This window comes from Elephas maximus, chromosome 1 (genome assembly GCF_024166365.1).
Source record: "Elephas maximus indicus isolate mEleMax1 chromosome 1, mEleMax1 primary haplotype, whole genome shotgun sequence".
Taxonomy (NCBI): domain Eukaryota; kingdom Metazoa; phylum Chordata; class Mammalia; order Proboscidea; family Elephantidae; genus Elephas; species Elephas maximus.
In genome coordinates this window covers 19237815-19258033 of record NC_064819.1, presented here as the reverse complement: position 1 = coordinate 19258033, position 20219 = coordinate 19237815, and the positions used below count along the sequence as shown (strand labels likewise).

At 45.1% G+C, this 20219-nt stretch overlaps 1 protein-coding gene across 2 annotated transcripts; it reads right to left on the bottom strand.

Annotated features, from left to right (window-relative positions):
* Positions 1 to 58: 58 nt before the first annotated feature.
* APOD (apolipoprotein D) lies at positions 59 to 19001 on the bottom strand. 2 transcript variants are annotated; one of them, XM_049879951.1, is made up of 5 exons: positions 18771 to 19001; positions 14268 to 14408; positions 7470 to 7591; positions 3845 to 3933; positions 59 to 553 (listed from the first exon to the last, which is right to left on the bottom strand). In XM_049879951.1, exons 2-5 carry the CDS (start codon positions 14391 to 14393, stop codon positions 318 to 320), a joined length of 573 nt encoding a protein of 190 aa, XP_049735908.1. In that variant the 5' UTR covers positions 14394 to 14408; positions 18771 to 19001; the 3' UTR covers positions 59 to 317. The 2 variants fall into 2 exon arrangements, with proteins under 2 accessions (XP_049735908.1, XP_049735900.1); XM_049879943.1 differs by having other exon boundaries at positions 60 to 553; positions 14268 to 14421; positions 18771 to 18998.
* Positions 19002 to 20219: the final 1218 nt, after the last annotated feature.

The following is a 20219-nucleotide window of genomic DNA, read 5'->3' as shown; positions in this document are numbered from 1 at the left end:
TTCAGCACAACTGCTTCAGGATTCCCAAGCATAAGCTTATAATTAAAAACCCACAATAATCAATTCAGAATCTGCTGTGAGCACAGCATGTCAGCAAGTTTATTGTTAGGCTACTAAGGTAACAAGGTGATACACAGCTAAGTGTTTGGGCCAACTTTTTTTGAGTTCCCCTCCAATGGCTTCTGTCCACCTTCTCTTCTGGTATTTGAAATGGGTCATGGATGGTTGGTTGGCTTTCATGGGGGGCTGGGTGGGGTGGGGAAAAGCAAAGCAAAAGAAGTAACATGGAGTGGACCCAGCCTTCCTTCAGAGCCTCATTACAGAAACTCGGGGCAGTTCACCTGGTCTGTGATGGTCATTTTATCGATGGCGATGTCGTTAGAAGTCAGGATATCTTTTAGATAGGTCACTGTTTCTGGAGGGAGAAAAGGGTTTCGTCCCAAGATCCAAACATGATCCATGTGAAAAAGCCAGATGAATGTGGTACAGGAGTACACGAGGGCATAGTTCTCATAGTCCGTGGCCAGGACCCAGTATGGTGCTGATGGCATCACTAAGAACCAGAGGAGGGAGGCATTAAGAGGGACCAGCACAAGAGAAACTTTCATCTCCAGGACTGTGGAAGCCAGGCTCTGGGGTCCTATTTTTTCTAGATCAGTGGTTCTTAGCTCAGATTTCACGCTGGAGTCATTTGGGAGGTTAAAAAATACCGGGACCATCCCTCCCCAGATTCTGATTGTGTGTGATAGGTGCTTTTAAAAGCTCTCTAGTGGTTATAATGTACAGCTCGGGTTAAGAACCATCATCTGGCTCGTCCGTCCCTGATAACAGGTTGGTCTCTGGAAGCCCATCATAACTGGAGTGTTTAACTAGACCCCTTGGATTGAAAGATTGCTCCTGGTACAGTGCACATGGAGGTACCACTTAGCAAAGTGCAGTCAAGAATGTAAGAGCCCAGGCTGCCCTAGGCTGTACCACTTAACTTCCTCCAGAACGTCCCACCTAACTGCCTCCAGAACGTCCCTAAAGAAGGAGGCAGAGCTAATGTTTTGCTTTGTTTTTTTTTTTTTTTTTTTTTGCATGACCTTTGAAAATTCATCCACCATTAAGAATGTGGTAAATCAGCGGGTAACAGGTTATAAGCTCTTCCTCCCAACATGCCATGACTCTCCCTTTATTCATGGAATGACATCCGTAAAGTGTTGAAAGCCCAAGATTAAAGGGGCCCTTAAGTGGAGAGGTAGAGGATTTACCCCTCCATCTGGAACCAGAAATTTCCTCAGTCAGCCAGGGTCCAAGCCAATGAAAACTCAGAGCCCAGCTCGTTAACTGGAAGATGCACCAAATGGGACAAAACTACGCTGATCCCATAAGAACAAAAGATTTAGGCACATGTGCAGTCGGGTAATTTGCTTTCCTGAGTTTTAAGGATTCTGCTTCCTCCCGTCAAAGATAATCCCTGCCTTTGCCAAGTCATGATCATATCTCGGCATTCAAGAAAAACCAAGAGAAGTGCTGGGACAAAGCACGCTATGTGTGAGTGGCTAGAGCTTTTCTGGGTATCAAGGACCCAGCTGCTTATCAGGAGGTGGTTCGATGACCACCCCCCCAGGACCCTCCTACCTCTGACTTTTGACCTGTTTATAAATACAGAAGGACAGTTGGAGGAAGTCTGGACAGAAGCTTGGACAGACTGCAGGGCCTGGATTGAGTGTTGTTTCTGACTTGCTCTTTCTAGCACTGTTGGTGCCCTGCCTGCCTGCCTGCCTCACTCACAAGAGCGTATTTTCATCATACATCTCCTATCTCTGGATTTTAGCTGCTTTGCATATCCCCCCCAAGACTGAGAGCTCTTCAGCCCTGAGAAATTTGGGAAAAATATGTCTCTAGCTCTTCCAGAGCAGCCTGATGCCCTACCCTGCGCATAGCTGGTCATGCATATTCTGTCTCCTCTCACAGGGTCCAGAGCAGCCTGATGCCCTACCCTGCGCATAGCTGGTCATGCATATTCTGTCTCCTCTCACAGGGTCCAGTTCTCAACAATAGATTTACCAGCTATTTCCTTTTAGTACAGAACACATCCATGTCTCTCTCTTTATTACAAAACTTTAACAACCTGGTGGCGCAGTGCTTAAGAGCCACAGCTGCTAACTGAAAGGTTGGCAGTTTGAATCCACCAGCCACTCCTTGGAAACCCTATGGGGGCTGTTCTGCTCTGTCCTATAGGGTCACTATGAGTCGGAATTGATTTGAAGGCAATAGGTTTGGGTTTTCCTTTTTTTGGATTGCTTATGGAAGAAACTTCAAACTCTCTAAGATGACATTCAAGACCTTCCAGCCTTATCTCCCACTCCATGTACCCTCTATGATTTAGGCTTCTTTCTCCAGGCTTTTTCTCATGCTGTTCGCTCCACTTGGAATGTTCTTTCTTGTAATCTCCCATATACCCTACAAGACCCAATGCAAACATCTGATCCCTCCAACCAGAATAAATCTCTCCCTCCTCCACTTCCCCAGCCAACAGCTCATGTCTCTCTTTTAGCTTCTGTCACAGGTTCCCTTACAAAGGTTGTGCACGTAGTATCTGACCTGCACTTCCATCTCCATCCCCGATCAGTGTTATGGGACAAATAATCAAGGGTTTGGAGACCTAGGTTTTAGTCCCAGTTCTGCCCCAAATTAGTTCATGGACCTTGTGTACGTCACCCAGCCTTCCTGTGCTTCAACTTCCTCCCCTGTAGAAATAACAAGTGAAAGCAGTGTTTACAAACCCCTTCACAGTTTACAGAGCATGTGTGACCTACTTCATCTGCACAAAGCAGGGCAGTTACCCCTGACTTCTCGATGTGAAGTTAGTCGTTTAAGAGTCATGTGTGGGAGGAACTCTTTTCTCCTTCTCTAAAATGAGACCTGCTCCTCTGCCCCCACTTGAGGGACTTGATGGTGATGGTGATTGGGGGCAGAAGGAGCCATTTCTGTGACTTCGGTGTCTGCCCACAGGTGGGGAGAAGCACTTCCAAGCACCTCTGACATGACAAAGCCTCATAGTTCTGAGCTGAGCCTCCCAGTGTATCTATAAAGCCAAAACAAAGCCCTTTGCTGTCAAGTTGATTCCGCCTTGTAGCAACGCTACAGGACAGTAGAACTGTCTTATAGGGTTTCCAAGGAGAGACTGGTGGATTCGAACTGCCGACCTTTTGGTTAGCAGGTATAACTCTTAACCACTGCATCACTAGGACTCCAGTTTATCTATAGCAGCAAGAAAACTAATATTTGGATCTTTCTCTGTTGTCCAGATCCATTCCAAAGCTCAGAACTCCCAAGGGCAGATGGTTGTGATTAAATACCTCCCAGGGACCCCAGCAATGTGACTAGAAAGTGGCAGAGCCAGGACCCAAACTTGCTTCACTCTGGCCGTCTCTTGCTGCCAATCTTTTGTACATGCTAGTTGTTCTGCTAACATCTACTAATTTGGGGGCCTCAGTTTTCCTCTGGGACATGTCTTCCCTCTCCCTCATCCCTCCCATCAGGACTGAGTTGGATCTTCTACAGCTCCTGCCCTGTGTACGCCCACCTGGCCTTCCCCTATTGAAACGTTTATTGTAGTTTCATTGTAAACCCTCTGGGTCTTATCAGTATCCATACTGGGATGTAGGCTCCGTAAGGACAGGGGCCATGTCTGTTGTGCTTATCATTGCATTTCCAGTGCATGGCATTAGAAGATGATAGACAAATGATTATGGCCTGAGCGGATGATGCTCAGGTATGACAGGAGCACTCCTACCCAGGGCGCTGGCCTTCAGGGTCCTGTCCCTGAAATCTCCAGAGAGAAGTGGATACTCACACCAGAAAAACTTGACTCCCAGCTTGGCAGGCTCTGTGAGGTTGGCCTGGGTGGCCTCACCTTCAATTTGATTCAGTGTTCCATCAGGTCTGCAATGAGTTAAAAAAAAAAAAAAAAAACTGAGCTGAACGCCAAAAAGCAATGAAAGGCAAGATTTGTGATGCTAAGAGCAGTGGCAGCCAACATTGTGATTTGGGGGAAGAAAGGCTCTTGAAGGCAGGTCAGCCCTGGCTCCATTCCCTGCCGTTACCTTCATGACTGTCTCTGAGATCAAGCAGAGGAAGACAGTCTCGGGGTGATAAGAAGCAACAAAGTGCTCCAGGACTGGGTAATATGCTAGGTCCTTCTTGTACTGTTTTTTGGACTATGTGCTGTGGTCTAAAAGGCCATTCCTGCTTCCAGGTTCCAAAGAGAGAGAGTAAAAGAGAAGGGAACAAACAAAATAACTAAAAAAACAAATACCTTTTAAAAAAAAATGAGAAGGGGCCAAAGGAGGGGAAAAAAAAACAACTGATTTAAATACTGAAAAGAATGAAACCAAGGGAGTCAAGAGGTCTGCAAGCGTTTCCGCCTCTTTGGGCCCCACTGACTTCCTGTGATGTGGCCTGTCACATGAAGGAGGTTGTATGCCTGACCTCTGCAGCCCCTTCCAGTTCAACAAGCCTGCGATCACAAGTGGGAGGTTTTGAGGTAGGCCAGGCAAAAGCAAGCGGTGAGGACACATTTACCTTATTTCAGTGACTGTCAGGTGTATCCAGATCTCAGAGAGATTATATGTGAAGAAATGTACATCTTACAATTGATGCCGTAAATAAAATGGCAGCGTGTTTTAAAATAGACAGTGTCTTGGAATAAAATAGCTTTCACTTATTGAAGGGACCTGGCCTGTTTTTGGATAATTCCTGATGACCCATGACCTGGGGGGCAAGGGGCTTGGGGATGGAGGCAGTGATGGGAGGGTGCTCAGGTATCAGGGTGCTCTTGCTAGGAGCTGGCCTGTGCATCAATCCTGGGGTGGGGGGGGGTGAGGAGCAGGAAAACAAATAGTAGAGCCACAGTGTGTGTTAGGAAGCCAGGAGACTGTGGGTAGTGTGATAGCCATCCTAGAGGCAGACAAGGTAAGGGAGGTTGGGAAATGCACTCATTGTCTGTTTATCACCCTGCTCTCCCACCTGGAACTCACACAGCTCAGGAAGGTGGTCCATTTGTGTTTGCATGCAGTAACTTAGCAACAAACCAGTCTCTTCCTAACAGACTTTTTTTTTCCCCACTATCATTCATGTTTTGCTCCCGAACAGTTTTCAAAACACCAGTCCCTGATCATAAACTCACAACGTGTTCATGGGGAAAACGTATTTGTATTTTCAAGAGTGGCAGCAAATTAACAATAATAGCTAATGTTTGTGAAATGATGATTACATGGGAAACACTGTTCTAAGTGCCTTACTTGTGTTACCTCGTTTAATGCTCAGACAACCCTATGGCAGTAGGGTCTGTTATTATTGCTACTTTACAGGTGATGAAGCTGAGGTCTAGAGAATTAACTAAGCTAAGAACACATAGGTAGTAAGTGGCAGAGCCAGGGTTTGATGCCAGACAGCCTAACTCCAAAGCCTGAGCCCTTCAGCTTCCAACCCTGTGCCAGCTTTTTTGGCCCTCAAAGGCTCTGACATTGGCTAAGCATATCCCCCTCCTCAGACTTTTTGCAATGCCTTCTGCTCATTCTGAGTCCTCCTGGATGGAGAATGATACCATTTTCCTGAACTAACAAACTGTTTTCCATATGCTCTTGTGTCTTAAACAGGTGCAACCTCAGGGGCACAGCAGCTGGCTTTCTCAGACTAACAATCAGCATATAGTTAGAGAAGACCCCTGGCCAACTCCAGAGAAGAGGTGGGGAATCTCACGGGCTTCAGGGTCTGTGTCATTGGCTGACTCTTGGTCTTAGAGTGGGATAAAATATTTGAAATTAGGTCATTGCAATTTTGAGGGCCTAGAAATCCCTATGAGACCTACTGTTGTGTCTGTGTCTCAATTCCTGGAGCCCTTCCCAGGCTCTGAAATGACCTGGATTTTTCCTTCAAGGCCTTTAAGATCCTGACTCAGTTTCTATGGTTTATGCAGGCCAGGGAGTCAGCCACTGTGGTGTGGCTCACAGGACGGTTAGTGGGTAATGGGGTGGCCACAGAGAGCTCCCTGAGCCCATGAAACTTCTAGGCTAGGTTGTAGCTATTTTCTTAGAGTTGAAAAAAAGGAAAACCTTTCATTCTTAGCAGAAGATAAAAGTCTCCATTCTTTTATATGTCTTCTGTTCTCTTCCCTGTTTTATTTCTCTCTGGGTGAAAATCCCAGCTTCATCATTTATAACTACACGACCCTTAAACAAGTTACTTCAGTTTCCTCATCTATGAAATGGGGTTAACAATAGTGCCTGTCTTAGGGTGTTATGGGGATTATAAATACATATACCAAAACCAGAAAACCAGGCTCACTGCTGTCAAGTCGATTCCGACTCACAGTGACCCTATAGGATGGAGTAGAACTGCCCCAGGGGTTTCCAAGGCTATAAGTCTTTACGGAAGCAGACCGCCACATCTTTCTCCCACAGAACGGCTGGTGGGTTTGAACTGCCAACCCTTCAGTTAGCAGCTGAGTGCTTAACCACTATGCCACCAGAATGCCTAGATAAATATGTATGTATATATATATATTTGCACAACATAGTGCCTTGCACATCAGAAATGCTTGATACATATTAGTTACTGTTGTCCTTATTGATGTTACCTTCATTGATAGGCGTGTGTAGGAGTTCTTCTAGGGGCTCTTTTTAAGTTTATGTTCGCTTTTCAGAGTGTGAAGTTTTGGATCAAATAATCAATCTGTTAGAAGCCTCACCAATAGAAATGTATAACCAACCAAACAACCCACCCGTGCTATCGAGTCGATTCTGACTCATAGCGACCCTATGGGACAGAGTAGAACTGCCCCATAGAGTTTCCAAGGAGTGCCTGTGGATTTGAACTGCCGACCCTTTGGTTAGCAGCCGTAGCACTTAACCACTACACCATCAGGGTTTCCATAGAAATGTACAGTCCTATAGAATAGAGTGTGACTATGTGTGTGTTTCATTCTTGCTTGGTAAGAAAAGTTTTCTAATAGTTAAAACCATCCAGAGATGTAATGAGCTCCCAGTTCCTGGAAGTGTTCAAGGCTCGATGTCCTTCTGTCAGTAGACTTTATAGAGGGGCTTCTCTCTTGGTTCAGAGGTCAGACAAGATGGTCCCTCACGTCCTTCTTGCTTTTTGCAGCGAGGACTGGAACGCTGTCAGTTTGGGTTGCAGTTGAATTCCTAAAGCCTCCCACAGGGTCTGGTATACAGTAGGGGCTCAGCCAGTGGTTATGGAAATGAAAAAGTGAACTCTAGTCCCCTTCTCTCCCCTCCCCCATCCCCGGCCCCTCCCAAATGCCTTCTTCTCAGGACCTGTTGTGAGTAGGCAGGCCACCCAAATCCAGCACCACTCACACACCCCCTGAACTAGTCTGCAAGGACACGCAGTCACTCCAGGTCAGCGCTCTGCAGGCTGCCTCTGGGATGTGCGCAGCCCTTAAAACCACAGCCACTCACCTCACCTCCTGGTTTATCACTTTGATGTTTCCGTTCTCCATTAGCGAGTAGTTGGCTTGGATGCAGCTTCCCTTCTCAAAGGTCACCGGGATCTTCTCAATTTCGTACCATCTTCCCAGATACTGTAGAGACAGCAACAAGCAGAGCAAAACCCTGTGACTCCCTGGGGACCTGCCAGCTCGTCCCCATTGTTGTCTTTGAGAAGCAGAGCCCTTCCCTGGGGAAGCCAGACAGAATGGGCTGCATTGTTCCCAGTGGCAACTGCAGCGAGATATTGATTCAAATGGGAATAAAGTGAATTGGATGTGTGAGCCTTGGGTGAATGCCACATTCTTTTCCTAAAGTGCTCTTTATTTAGACGTGCTTTCAGTATCCTCTCATCTTCAGCCAAAATCTATGTTAAACTCTGAATTCTGTTAAAGGAGGGGGCGGGTCTGGGTGATGTAAGGCGCCTTCCTCCTCAGGCATTTTAGGATTCTACAAGGCATCTTTGGATTTTGTGCAAAGTCTGATTATGTTCGCTGTGGGGAGCTAGGATTCCAGGGTTGGTTGAACTCTCCTCAAACAACCTTGCCCAGGAAGTTGGTCACAAAGGCTTTTGGCAGGTGATCAGAAGTTAGAACACCTATGCCATTCTCCCACTGGGTGCTTGCTATCCGTGCATAACTTCAGGTGTACAGAGTCAACTTTAAAGGAAATGTGCAACTGTGCAGGTGAGGGGGGAAACGGCCCTCTCATACTTCCACAGATACCCTCCTGGAGACCATTCTAATTTACAGCCTCTGTGGAGGGCCATTTGGCCCAGCAGTTTCACTTCTGGGAATGTGTCCTCCTGATACAGAAGATGGTGTGTGTACATGGTTATTCAGCGCAGTGTTATTTGTAATACTAAAAGAGTGGAAACAGCCTAAGTGAGCATTAGTGCGGAACTAGGTAAATAAATGAAGGCACGTGTCATACATCCCCTTTTGAAGGAGTGGTATGAAATTATCTCCAAAAGATACATCGAATGAAAAAAAAAAATCCAAGTACAAAATAATGCACATATGATACTATTTTTTTGTGTGAAAATGGAAGAAAAGGTTACCATGTTAGTTTTCTATTGCTATTATAACAAATTACCATAAACCTGGTGGCTTAAAACAATGCATATGTTTATCGTACAGTTCTGTAGGTCAGAAGTCTGACATGGGTCTTGCTGGACTGAAATCAGGATGTCAGCACAATGACGTTCCTTTCTGGAGGCTCTAGGGAGACTCTGTTTCTTTAGAGGCCACCCACATTCCTTGGCTTGTTTTTTTTTTTTTTAGCCTCCTCCTAGCAATGACAAATCCTCACATTGTTGTCTCCAACTCTTCTTCCATCATCACCTCTCTCTCTGACCACAGCTGGAAAAGGTTCTCTGCTTTTAAAGACTCACATGATGAGATTGGGCCCACCTAGATAAACCAGGGTACTCTCCTCATGCCATGGTCTGTTACTTTACTCACATCTGCAAAGTCACCTTTTCTCCATAAGGTGACAGAATCACAGGTGCTGGGATTAGGATGTGGACATCTTTGGGAGCCATTATTCTGCCTATGTGACACACACATATACATATTCTTATAAGTATAGATCATTTCTGAAAGAAACACAATAAATTGTTTTTACTGGTTGCCACTAGGGAGAGAAACTAGGAGGCTGAGGTACAGAAGTGGAAGGGAAACTTTTCATTGTATACCCTTTTGTGACTTCAGAATTTTGAAGCATGTGAATCTATTTTCCTAGTTAAAAATAAATTGAAATTATTTTGGAAATCTAAATACGCGTTTTCTTACTCAGGAAAACAAAATGAAAGAGATGTACTCATCTTTAGAAAGTCAGAACTTGGAAGGAGAGTGTACTGCAAACAAGTGGCAGTATTGGTCACATGACCCTGAGCTCAGATATGTTGTATGCCATGGGGTTGATCTCGGCTTACAGCAGACAGAGTAAGACATAGGAAGAGTAGAAGTGCCCCATAGGGTTTCCTAAGCTGTAATCTCTAGGAGAGCAGATTGTCAGGTCTTTTTTCCTGCCAACCTGCAGGTGGGTTCAAACCACCAACCTTTCAGCTGTCAGCTGAGTGCTTAACCATTGTGCCATCAGGGCTAGCTTGCTTAAATATACTCCCATGCTTAGGACCATATGATTTCCACTTGGTTTTTAAAGTGCAGTTCTCAATTAAAACCCCCGAACTTAACATTCATTTAAGGCACCAAAGAATTAGGGTTAAAGTTCAACTGGTTTCATAACCAAAAAAATTGATAGGCATCCTCAAAAAACAAAACAGTCCATTTTATATAATGCATTCGAAGTAGTTCCATTAATGTCAAAGTGAGTTTAGCACTCTAAACTCGAGGAAACATGGCTTTCCCCAAAAAGAGGAAACTCAAAGATAGATGATTAGTTTTATTATCATGCTCACTCATAATCTTTTATTATTTTTGTAAAAGCCTCTTAATCTTTTAGGTTATCTGTATATAGAGAATGCAATGCTTAAATAGAATCCTAAAAAAGGAAGAAGTAAAATTATCTCTATTTGCAGATGGCAGGATTTGTACATTAAAAAAAATACTAAGGAATCCACTACAAAATTATTGGAAGTAATAAATGAGTTCAGTGAGGTTAAAGAATTAAAAAAACACATTGCCATCAAGTCAGTTCTAACTCATGACAACCCCATGTTACAGAGTAGAACTGCTTCATAGGGTTTTCTTGGCTGTAATCTTTACGGAAACAGATGGCCAGGCCTTTCCTTTGTGGTGGTGCTGTGTGGGTACGAACTGCCAACTGTAGTAGTTGAGTGCAAATTATTTGTGCCATCCAGGTACCTCAAAGGATAAAAAAACCATATACAAAAATAATTATACTTGTACAATTCTGTTTACAATAGCATCAAAAGAATCAAATACTAAGGAATAAACTCAACAAAACAAGTATAAAACTTACACTGTGAGAACTACAAAATGTTGTTGAAAGGGGTTAAAGAAAAGCTAAGTAAATGGAAAGACATCCTGTGTTCATGGATCAGAGGATTTAATGTTAAAATGGCAGTACTCCCTAAATTGATCTACGAATTCAGTATAATCTATCAAAATTCCAGGTTGCTTCTTTGCAGAAATGGATAAGCTGATCCTAAAATTCACAGGGAAATGCAGAGGACCCAGAATAGGCAAAACAGTCTTGAAAAAGAAAAACAAAGTTGGAGAATTCATACTTTGACTTGAAAACTTACTGTTGTTGTTAGGTGCTGTTGAGTCAGTTCCGACTCATAGCCACCCTGTGCACAACAGAATGAAACATTGCCCGGTCCTGTGCCACCTTCACAATTGTTGCTATGCTTGAGTCCATTGTTGCAGCCACTGTATCAGTCCATCTCATTGAGGGTCTTCCTCTTTTTCACTGACACTCTATTTTACCCAGCATGATGCCCTTCTCCAGGGACTGATCCTTCCTGATAACATGTCCAAAGTGTGTTGAGACATGTCTTGCCGTCCTTGCTTCTCAGGAGCATTCTGGTTATACTTCCTCCAAGCCAAAACTTACTAGAAAGCTCTAATAAGCAAGACTGTGTGGTACTGCGGTAAGGATAGACATAGAGGTCAGTGGAATGGAACTGAGAGTGCAGGAATAAACTCATAGTTAACGGCTGATTGATTTTCCACAAGGGTGCCAAGGCTATTCAGTGGCTGTGGAGAAATTGGAATGCTTATATATTGCTGAAGGAAATGCAAAATGATGCAGTTATTTTGGGAAACAGTTTAGCTGTTTCTCCAAAGGTTGAACATGGAATTTCCATATGACCTCGCAGTTTCAGTCCCGGTATGTACCCAAGAAAAGGTCCCTGGGTGCTGCAAAGAGTTTGTTCTTGGCTACTGACTGAAAGGGTTTGAACCCACCCAGCATCACCATGGAAGAAGGGCCTGGATATCTGCTTCTGTAAAGATTGCTGCTGTTGTGAGCTGTCAAAGTTGATTCTGACTCAAAGCGACCCTATAGGACAGAGTAGAACTGCCCACAGGGTTGCACAGGTTTTAATCTTTATGGGAGCAGATTTCCAGGTCTTTTCTCTCACAGAGCAGCTGGTAGGTTTGAACTGCCGACCTTTCTGTCAGCACCCAAGCATTTAACCATTGTGCCAACAGGGCTCCTTTCTGTAAAGGTTACAGCCAAGAAAACCCTGTGAAGCTTAGTTCTATTTTGAAGCACGTTGGGTCACCAGGTGTCAGAAATGACTCCATGGCAACGGGCATATACCCAAGAGAACTGAAAATATATATTCACAAAACAGCTTGTATATGAATGTTCCTAGCAGCCTTGTTCATAATAGTCAAAACAGTGAAAACAACCCAAATCATGAGTGGATAAATAAAATGTGATATCACCCCTACGATAGAATATTATTGGGCAATAAAAAGGAATGAAGTAGTGGTATGTGCTACTACGTGGATGAGTCTTGAAACCATTGTGCTTAATGAAAGATGAGGGTACGGGACCTGGCAATGTTTCATTCTGTCGTACCTAGGGTTGCTGTGAGTATGAACCCACTCGATGGCACCTAACCACAACAACAAGAAGTGAATGAAGTCAGTTGCAAAAAACCACATATTGTAGATTCCATCCAACCCATTGCCGTTGAGTCAATTCCGACTCATAGCAACTCTATAAAATGTCCCAAATAGGCAAATCTATAGAGACAAAAAATAGATTGTTGGCAGCCTAGGGCCGAGAGGGTTGGTGGAAATGGGGAGTGACTGTTAATAGGTGTGTTGGGTTTCTTTTTGAGGCAGTTAAAATGTTATAAACTGGATTGTGGTGATGGTTGTGTAATTCTGTGAATATTCTAGAAGCCACTGAACTGTACACTTTAAATGGGTGAAGTGTATGATATGTGAATATCTCAATAAAGCTGTTGTCATGGATTGAATCATGTCCCCCAAAAATGTGTGTATCAACTTGGTTAGGCCATGATTCCCAGTATTGTGTGGTTGTAATTTTATGTTGAGAGGATTAGGGTGGGATTGTAACACCACCCTAACTGAGGTCACCGCCTTTATCCAAGGTAAAGGGAGTTTCCCTGGGGTGCGGCCTGCACCACCTTTTATTTCTCAGGAGATAAAAGGAAAGGGAAGCAAGCAGAGAGTTGGGGACCTCCTACCACCAAGAAAGCAGCACCAGGAACAGAGTGCATCCTGTGGACATGGGGTCCCTGCACCTGAGAAGCTCCTCGACCAGGGGAAGATTGAGGACTAGGAACTTCTTCCAGGGCGGACAAAGAGAGAAAGCTTTCCCCTGGAGCCGACGCCCTGAATTTGGACTTGTAACCTACCAGACTGTGAGAATATAAACTTCCCTTTTTTTTTTTTTTTTTTGTTAAAGCCATGCACTTGTGGTATTTCTGTTATGGCAGCACTGGATGACTATGGCAGCACTGGATGACTAAGACAGCTGTTATTTTTTAAAATCCTGTTTTAATTCTCATTGGACTTTTATAAATGCATATCAGTTAGAATTTCCAAAGTGCCTTGGGATTATTAACTAAAAAAGAAAATGAAAGTCAAATTCCCCAGATCTTTTCTGTAAAGACTCCTTGTAGTCCACCCGGGTTACTTGAACAAAGAGGTCAACCCTTAAAAAAATGAGTAGAGTAAGTCAGTGTAGACTTCAGTGTACTAGATCTCCCCTTCCCACCTACCTGTGTGAGGTCTCCGCCATATTGATGGTGCTCCTTTCCCGCCCCCCTCAGGCTTCAAGCCCTCTTTCCTCACACCTCCCCCCAGCCCCAACCCTTGAGAAGTCCCAGCACTCATTCATACTGAGGTGTGAGTGACTGATACCAACCTCAGTGTTATTCTTACAAGTGTATTGCTCCTTAAAAGAGATCTAAGCCTTCTACTAAGGAGAGGAGCTCTTAAGGGCGAGATACCAGGCATGAGTCAGCAGCAGTGGGAGCCTTTGAGTCATGTCGTCTAGCAGCTGCCGCCTTTCTTCTGGGCCTGATCCCAGAAGGAAAGACCATATATGGGGGAGCTGGCTATACTGACACCTTTTTAGTGCAAGAAACAAAGCCCCTTGAGGAGCTCTGGCTCCCCCTGGCCCCTGTTAGAGTAACCTTTGAGCATCCCGCATGGCTGGGAAGCCCAGTTTTGAATCCCACTCTGCATGTACTAGCTGTATGATTTGTATAGGTTACAAGCTCTCTGACATTTCAGTTTCTTCATCTGTACAATGGGGATAATAGCCCTGTGGCAGCTGCTGTTGATGCTGCATCCCCTGGCTCCTCAGCCCACCTCTGGCTTTACCTCTGGCAAGGTGGACAGCTCCCACACACACTGCAGCTTCCCACCTCGAGTCCTGGTGTCTCTTTCTTTGCCCAAAGGCCTTGCCAGTGTCACGGGAGCGCCCAGGGCCCCTGCATCTGTCGGCGGGACAATCAGAAGTGCCCTTCTACACGTTCCCTCAGAGATTCCAGCAGGATTGAGCCTCATTGTTCACTGAGTAACCGGCTCGTGACCACACCCTCTGTTGCTTTTCGGCCTTCCCCATCTCACTTTCCCCACATGCCCATTCGTGCTTCCTGGGATCATCTTCAGAAAACTATCTGCTCCCAGTCCTTGGCTCAGAGTCTGCTTTTGGGGCCCCGCAAATAAGACAAATGCCTGCACCACAGACTTGCTGTGATGGGGAAAGGAGAATAGGAACACTGAACTTGGCAGGGGGCTTACTCCAACCAGAGATTATCAAAACAATGGAGAGTTTAGCCTTTTACCACACCTTGTTCACATCAAAATTCTCCTGCACGGGAGGATTCGGGCACTTCCCAGGATGGAACGCCTGTCCCTTTGCCACATCCACGAAGAGGCCAGCCAGGGTGGAAAGCAGCAACAACATCGGCACCATCTTGGGGTCGCGTGGCTGCAGACAGAACCTGGAGTTGGTGAGAACAAAGCACCTGGAGTCTCTCTAAGCCTCCTGCGGATGCGCCAGCACTGGAGAAAGATTTCTGCGCTTGCTGTCCTCAGGCTGTCCACCTGCTTGGCCTCTGAGCCAACCCCTCCCCTCTGGGTCTACCTGAATTGTTAGTTCCCGTGAGCCCTCCCTCTGTGCCCAGGTAGGGCTTGTTCTCTCTCTCCAGAGCCTGATGTACCCTCATTAGAACACTCTGCCTGGTATCAGAGTTCATTGGGTTTATTTTGCTTCTCCTCCCCTGCCCCCGGTTACCCACTTCTCCAAGATGGGCGCCCTGTCTGTATCTTCTCTGAGTCACCCACAGAACCTAGCAATGTGAGGCTCCGTAGATACTTGTTGCGTGAATAGAAACAACGTAGAGGAATAGGCACAGGAGGGGACTGGAGCTTCCCTGAACTATGAAATGAAAAAAGGCGTGTACAACAAACACTGAGTGTTCTGTAGGATCCTGACAAGGGAAATGCCTTCCCTGACCTGCCCTCTTCCGATCCTCATCATCCCCCATCTTGCTGGGCTGTTCTAAAAACTCAAGAGTGGGCCTGGAACCTTAACAGGGAACAGCATACTGGGGACTCCAGAGTCACGCTGACTGGGTTTGAATTCTGCCACATACGACGTGTGTTGTTGTTAGCTGCTGTTGAGTCATCCCTGGCTCATGGAAACCCCGTATAAAATGAGATCTGACCATTGTGATCCACAGGGTTTTCTCTGGCCGATTTTCAGGAGTGGCTCGCCAGGCTTTTCTTCCTAGTCTTTCTTAGTCTGGAAGCTCCACTGAAACCTGTTCAGCATCATAGCATCTGTCACCTCCACTGACAGACTGGTGGTGGCTGCGCTTGGGGAGCCATGGTGAGGACTCAGACTCGGGTCTCCCACAGGGAAGGCGAGAATTCTGCCCCTGAACCACCACCGCCCCTCATACTATGCGTAGCTGTGTCCAGTTTATGCCTTAGTTTTCGTGTCTGTTGAGTAGGAGTAATAATCATACCTAGCTCATGAAGTTCTGTGAGGATTAAATGAGGCCATGTATGGCGAGCACTAAGAGCAGCGCCTGTTACAAAATAAATGCCCAATAAATGCTAGTTTTGTTACCATGAAAAGCAGAAACAAATGACTACGTTTGCTGAATTCCTTTTCTGTTGACCTTCCGTTGGAGTAGTGTTCATAGATGCTGCACTTTGAACCAGAGAAGGACTGGCAGCTGATGTGTGGCGAACGGTGCAGCACGCCTTGAGGAGGGGCAGAGGGGCTGTGGGTGGGAGGCTGAGGCACTGGTGGAAGGTGGCTGTCCTGGCCCCTCTCTGCTTCTGCCACTGACTTGTTTGAGTTTGTTCCCTTCCCTCTGACTCCTTGCCTGTAGCTGCACACAGGAGCTATTTTCAGCTCGTTGCGTTCTCCCTGTGATGAAGATGACTGAGCCCAGGCAAGCAGAATGTTCTCAGATCCGAGCATTTCAAAGGATGTGTCATAACAGGGATAATTATAACCATTTTATTATGAGTCTCTAAACCTCCAAATAACCTTTAATAATCAATAGCTTTTCTTCTGGAAGTTTTGTTGCCTGGTTTTCAAAAGAACAATTATGTAATGAGTAAAAGCTGCCAGCTGGGCGTGGTAGGGGACAGGGCCAGTTGTTGAGGCCCCCAGACCACCTTCCTTATCTTTGAGTTTCCTTTTCTCAATCAGTTCCTACTGCTATGTAAACAATGCCTGTCTCTTTTTTTGTATAAAAATATGATTTATTTTTGTTGTTGAAATTATACGTAGCAAAACATACACCCACTCAACAGTTTCTACATGTACAATTCAGTGACACTGATTACATTCTTCAAGTTGTGTAATCATTCTCACCCTCCTTTTCCGAGTTGTTGCTTCTCCATTAACATAAACTCACTGCCCCCTGAAGTTTCCTGTCTCATCATTTGAGTTGCTGTTGTCGGTTTGATCCCATATAGATAGATCTTAAAAGAGCACAATGCTAAAGGCAGGTCTTTTTTGCTGGTTAAGCTAAACTATTGTTCGATTTTAAGAACAGTTCAAGGAATAGTTTCGGTTTAAGGTTTAAAAATTACCTCACGGCAATAGTTTCAGGGGTTCATCCAGCCTCCATGGCTCCCAAAAGTCTGGATTCCATGAGAATTTGAAATTCTGTTCTGCATTTCCCCCCCTTTTGGTCCGGATTCTTCTGTAGAACCTTTGACCAAACTGAACAACGCCTGCCTTTTAAGCTTTTTTGGGATCATGGCTTTAGAGAAACTCAGCCTATACCCACAAACATTTCAAGAGATTTTTAGAACCACCGGAGATCTACTCTTGGCCCCTCAGTAGGCCCCAAGTTAAGAGCCTTGCCCAGATGATCTAACCTCAAAAGATGGTCAGACATTATGCACATTCTAGTGGGCCCCCAAAACTGAAAGGGATTTTTGAGGTCATCTGTCCAGCCCCTGAGTGGTACAAACAGCTTGTTCTCAACTACTAATCTAAAGATGGGCAGTCTGGACCTACTCAGCAGTGCTGTGGAAGAGAGGCCTGGTGATCTGCTTCTGTAAAGATTACAGCCAGGACAACCCTGTGGAGGAGTTCTACTCTGTAACTCATAGGATCGCCATGAGTTGGAGTCAACCAAGGGCATTGGGTTTGGCTTTTTCATCTAACCCCTTCCTGTCCTCCAGGTCTACAGGTGGGAAGGTTAACCCCTGAGTGGGCAGAGAACTGGGAATCAGGCCCCATCTCCTGTCCCCTAGTCTGCAGTAGCCCTGCACAATGCTTCTTCCTGTACCACTTCTGATTACCCTCTATAACCTGATTAGTCTCAGTTCACCTGTGACAGTGACAACAGAAGTCAGCTCTGCATCTTAGTCTGACAAATGCCTTATTACAGAATGTTCTATCGTGAGCTGAAACATTTTCTTTCGCTCTGTAGGAGGATCCCAGAGCAAGGCTGATTCCCCTGGATTGCATCGCTTCTAAAGATGCCTCCTCAATTACAGTAGTTTTATTCCTGTGTTAGAACTTGTAATAGAGTTGATGCCATTCCTAACTTTTTTCAGTGCCTCTTCCATTCTCACTCACCCAGCACTTTCTGAGCCCCTTCTCAGGGTGAGCACATTACTAATGTAGAGCTGTGCTCTTGGGAAAGCCACGGATTATGTATGACAGATTTTTGCATCCTCTTTTGATACCAATTGGAAGATAGTAAGGAGAGCTGAAGTAATTTCAAATTAATATTGTTTAAATGTTAAATAATTGAAAAACAATTCTAATAAGGGTATGGTGCATTTGCGCTGTGCAGGGCCCTAACTCTGTAGATTGGGGCTCACACTTATTTCACTTTCCTCTCCTGCCCCAGAAGCCCCATCTCCAGCGATTTACCACGATCCACGATTTACCACGATCCATGCACATCATCTCCATAACACCTTCCGTGGGAGGTACCTGAGCTGACATTCTCTTTATACTCAGTGAGGCTACTTCCTGGTAAGCTGCCAAGCCAGAATTTACCCCCAGGTCTCCTAAGAGCCTGTGTCATTACCCATACCACCACACTGCTGGGTGTTCAGGACACAGAGGAAAGTAGGACCTAGTCCCTGATCTTAAGAAACTGCAGAGCATCGAGGACTAGATTTTTAGATTTTACACGATCAAACAAAATGCACACCCACAGTTAAATGGGTCTTAAAATCCATTTAGCCATTGATACAAGTTCTGTAACAGTTGGGGCCAAAAACTGAGACTGCCAAACATGTCTTCTGCAGCTTTTCTCCCTGTACCCTTTATGACCCTCCAGCTATGTAGTTAATGCAGCCTGTTACTGTTTACAGGGAGGGAAGAAAATGCTTTTGTGCATATTGTTAAATACATTTCCTTATTCATGTAATTAATTCTAGTGAAGTTTTCAGTTAATTTTACTCTACTGCATGTTAGATGCCTACTCCCTGAGAATTCAGCTGGTATTGGGGACAATTTTCTCATTGTCTCATTTGTCATGGGGGGTAGAATAGTGCAAGCAGAAGACTTTGGGTTGAGTCAACCCTGGGTTTGCACCCCAACTCTGACACTGTTTGGCAGTCTTGTCTTAGACCTGTGGCTTATTCCACCTGAACTCAGTTTCCTCACCTGAAGAATGGCACTGGTAATACCTGCCTTGTAAGGTGGTTGTGAGGAAAAATGAGACCAAGTCTGAAAAGCTAGTGGCACAAGCCCTCTGTCAGTGGCAGTATTATTTTTAGCCAAAACAGGACAACGGAAAGTCAAGACTGTCTTCATTTTAAGCATTTTGTGTCATAAATGAAAATTAAACCTACATACCTTTTTTTTATCAAAGTGAGGGCAGTTTCCACCTGCAGAGTCATCCAAGTTGAGATGTCTGTTTTGGTGGCTGGCTTCTCCCAGCTTCCTTTATAAGCTTCATTAGGTCATTGATGGTTAATTTTAATGCATGCCACACCCCCTACAGTTTGGGAAAGCTGGCCTAAAAGCTTAGCTCTGTGGGAAACAAAGATGGGATGTTTTGTCCATCCCCCCACCCCCCAGTTTCCTTCGCAGCTGCTCCCTGAAGAAGAAACAATGAGATACTGTTTGTGTGTGAGAGAGAAAGAAAGACAAAGTGCATTTTTGCTCAAAACATCTTATTTGCTCCATGGATTTTCTCGTTTAATTTCCTTAGTCAGAAGGAACTTTCAGTTCCAGCATGGTGAGTTTGCAATATGTTTTCAAACATCTGGTATTTATTTTTCATTTTTGTGTAAATGAAAAGTCAACAATCCCGTTTCCTGAAATGGATTGCGAACTCCACCCCATGTGGTCCCTGGCCTGGAATGTGACTCAGGCAACAGAACCACAGTTAGGAATCTGAGCCAGCTTTCCATGTGATCCTGAGCAAGGCACCGCTTCTCTGAGCCTCAGTCTCCCGATTGTGAAGTTGTTGTTGTTGCCTCCAAATCAGCTGCAATTCATGGCGGTCTTACATGTAACAGAATAAAATGTTGCCTGGTCCTGTGCCACCGTCAAGATCTTTGGTATATTTGAGTCCATTGCTCTGGCTACTGTGTCAGTCCACCTCATTGAGGGTTTCCCTCTTTTTTGCTGACCCTCTGCTTCACCATCCGTGATATCCTTTTCTAGTGATTGGTTTTTCCTGATGATGAATCATTTCTGCCCCCACCAGAGTATCTCTGTATGGAGAGATACAAGCTCTGTAACAGTTGGGGCCAAAAACTGAGAAGGCCAAATGTGTCTTCTGCAGCTTTTCTCCCTGTACCGTTTATGACCCTCCCAGCTACGGATTTAATGCAGCCTGTTACTGTTTTTTTGTTACTGTTTATAGGGGTAGAAGTGGGGGGATGGGGAGGTGGGGGTGAGGGTGGGTGGGGGGTGAGGGGGCTGCCATTTAAACCTATGGACACTTTTAGCTGAAGCCTCATCTCTCTTTGTGGAATGAACAGTGTTGACTCCTTGAGTGGAATTCTATGCCTTTGTGATAGGCAGGAGGTATTTTTAGTGGCATATAGTTAAGACGGTGCCTTCATAAACTTAGATTGCTAAATAAAATTCTTTCTCAAATTTGCAAGCAATAAAGAGAATCTACAGCACTGGGCCTTATAAACACGAAGAGACACAAGAGTAACAACAGTGAATCCTTGACGTACCAAACTTGGAAAGCTCAGAAAAAACTCTTGTTCCTGCTGTAGGCCTGAGCTCACTGTACTTGCCTGCAAGGCTTTCCCCTCAGAACTCTGCATGGCTGCTTGTATACCT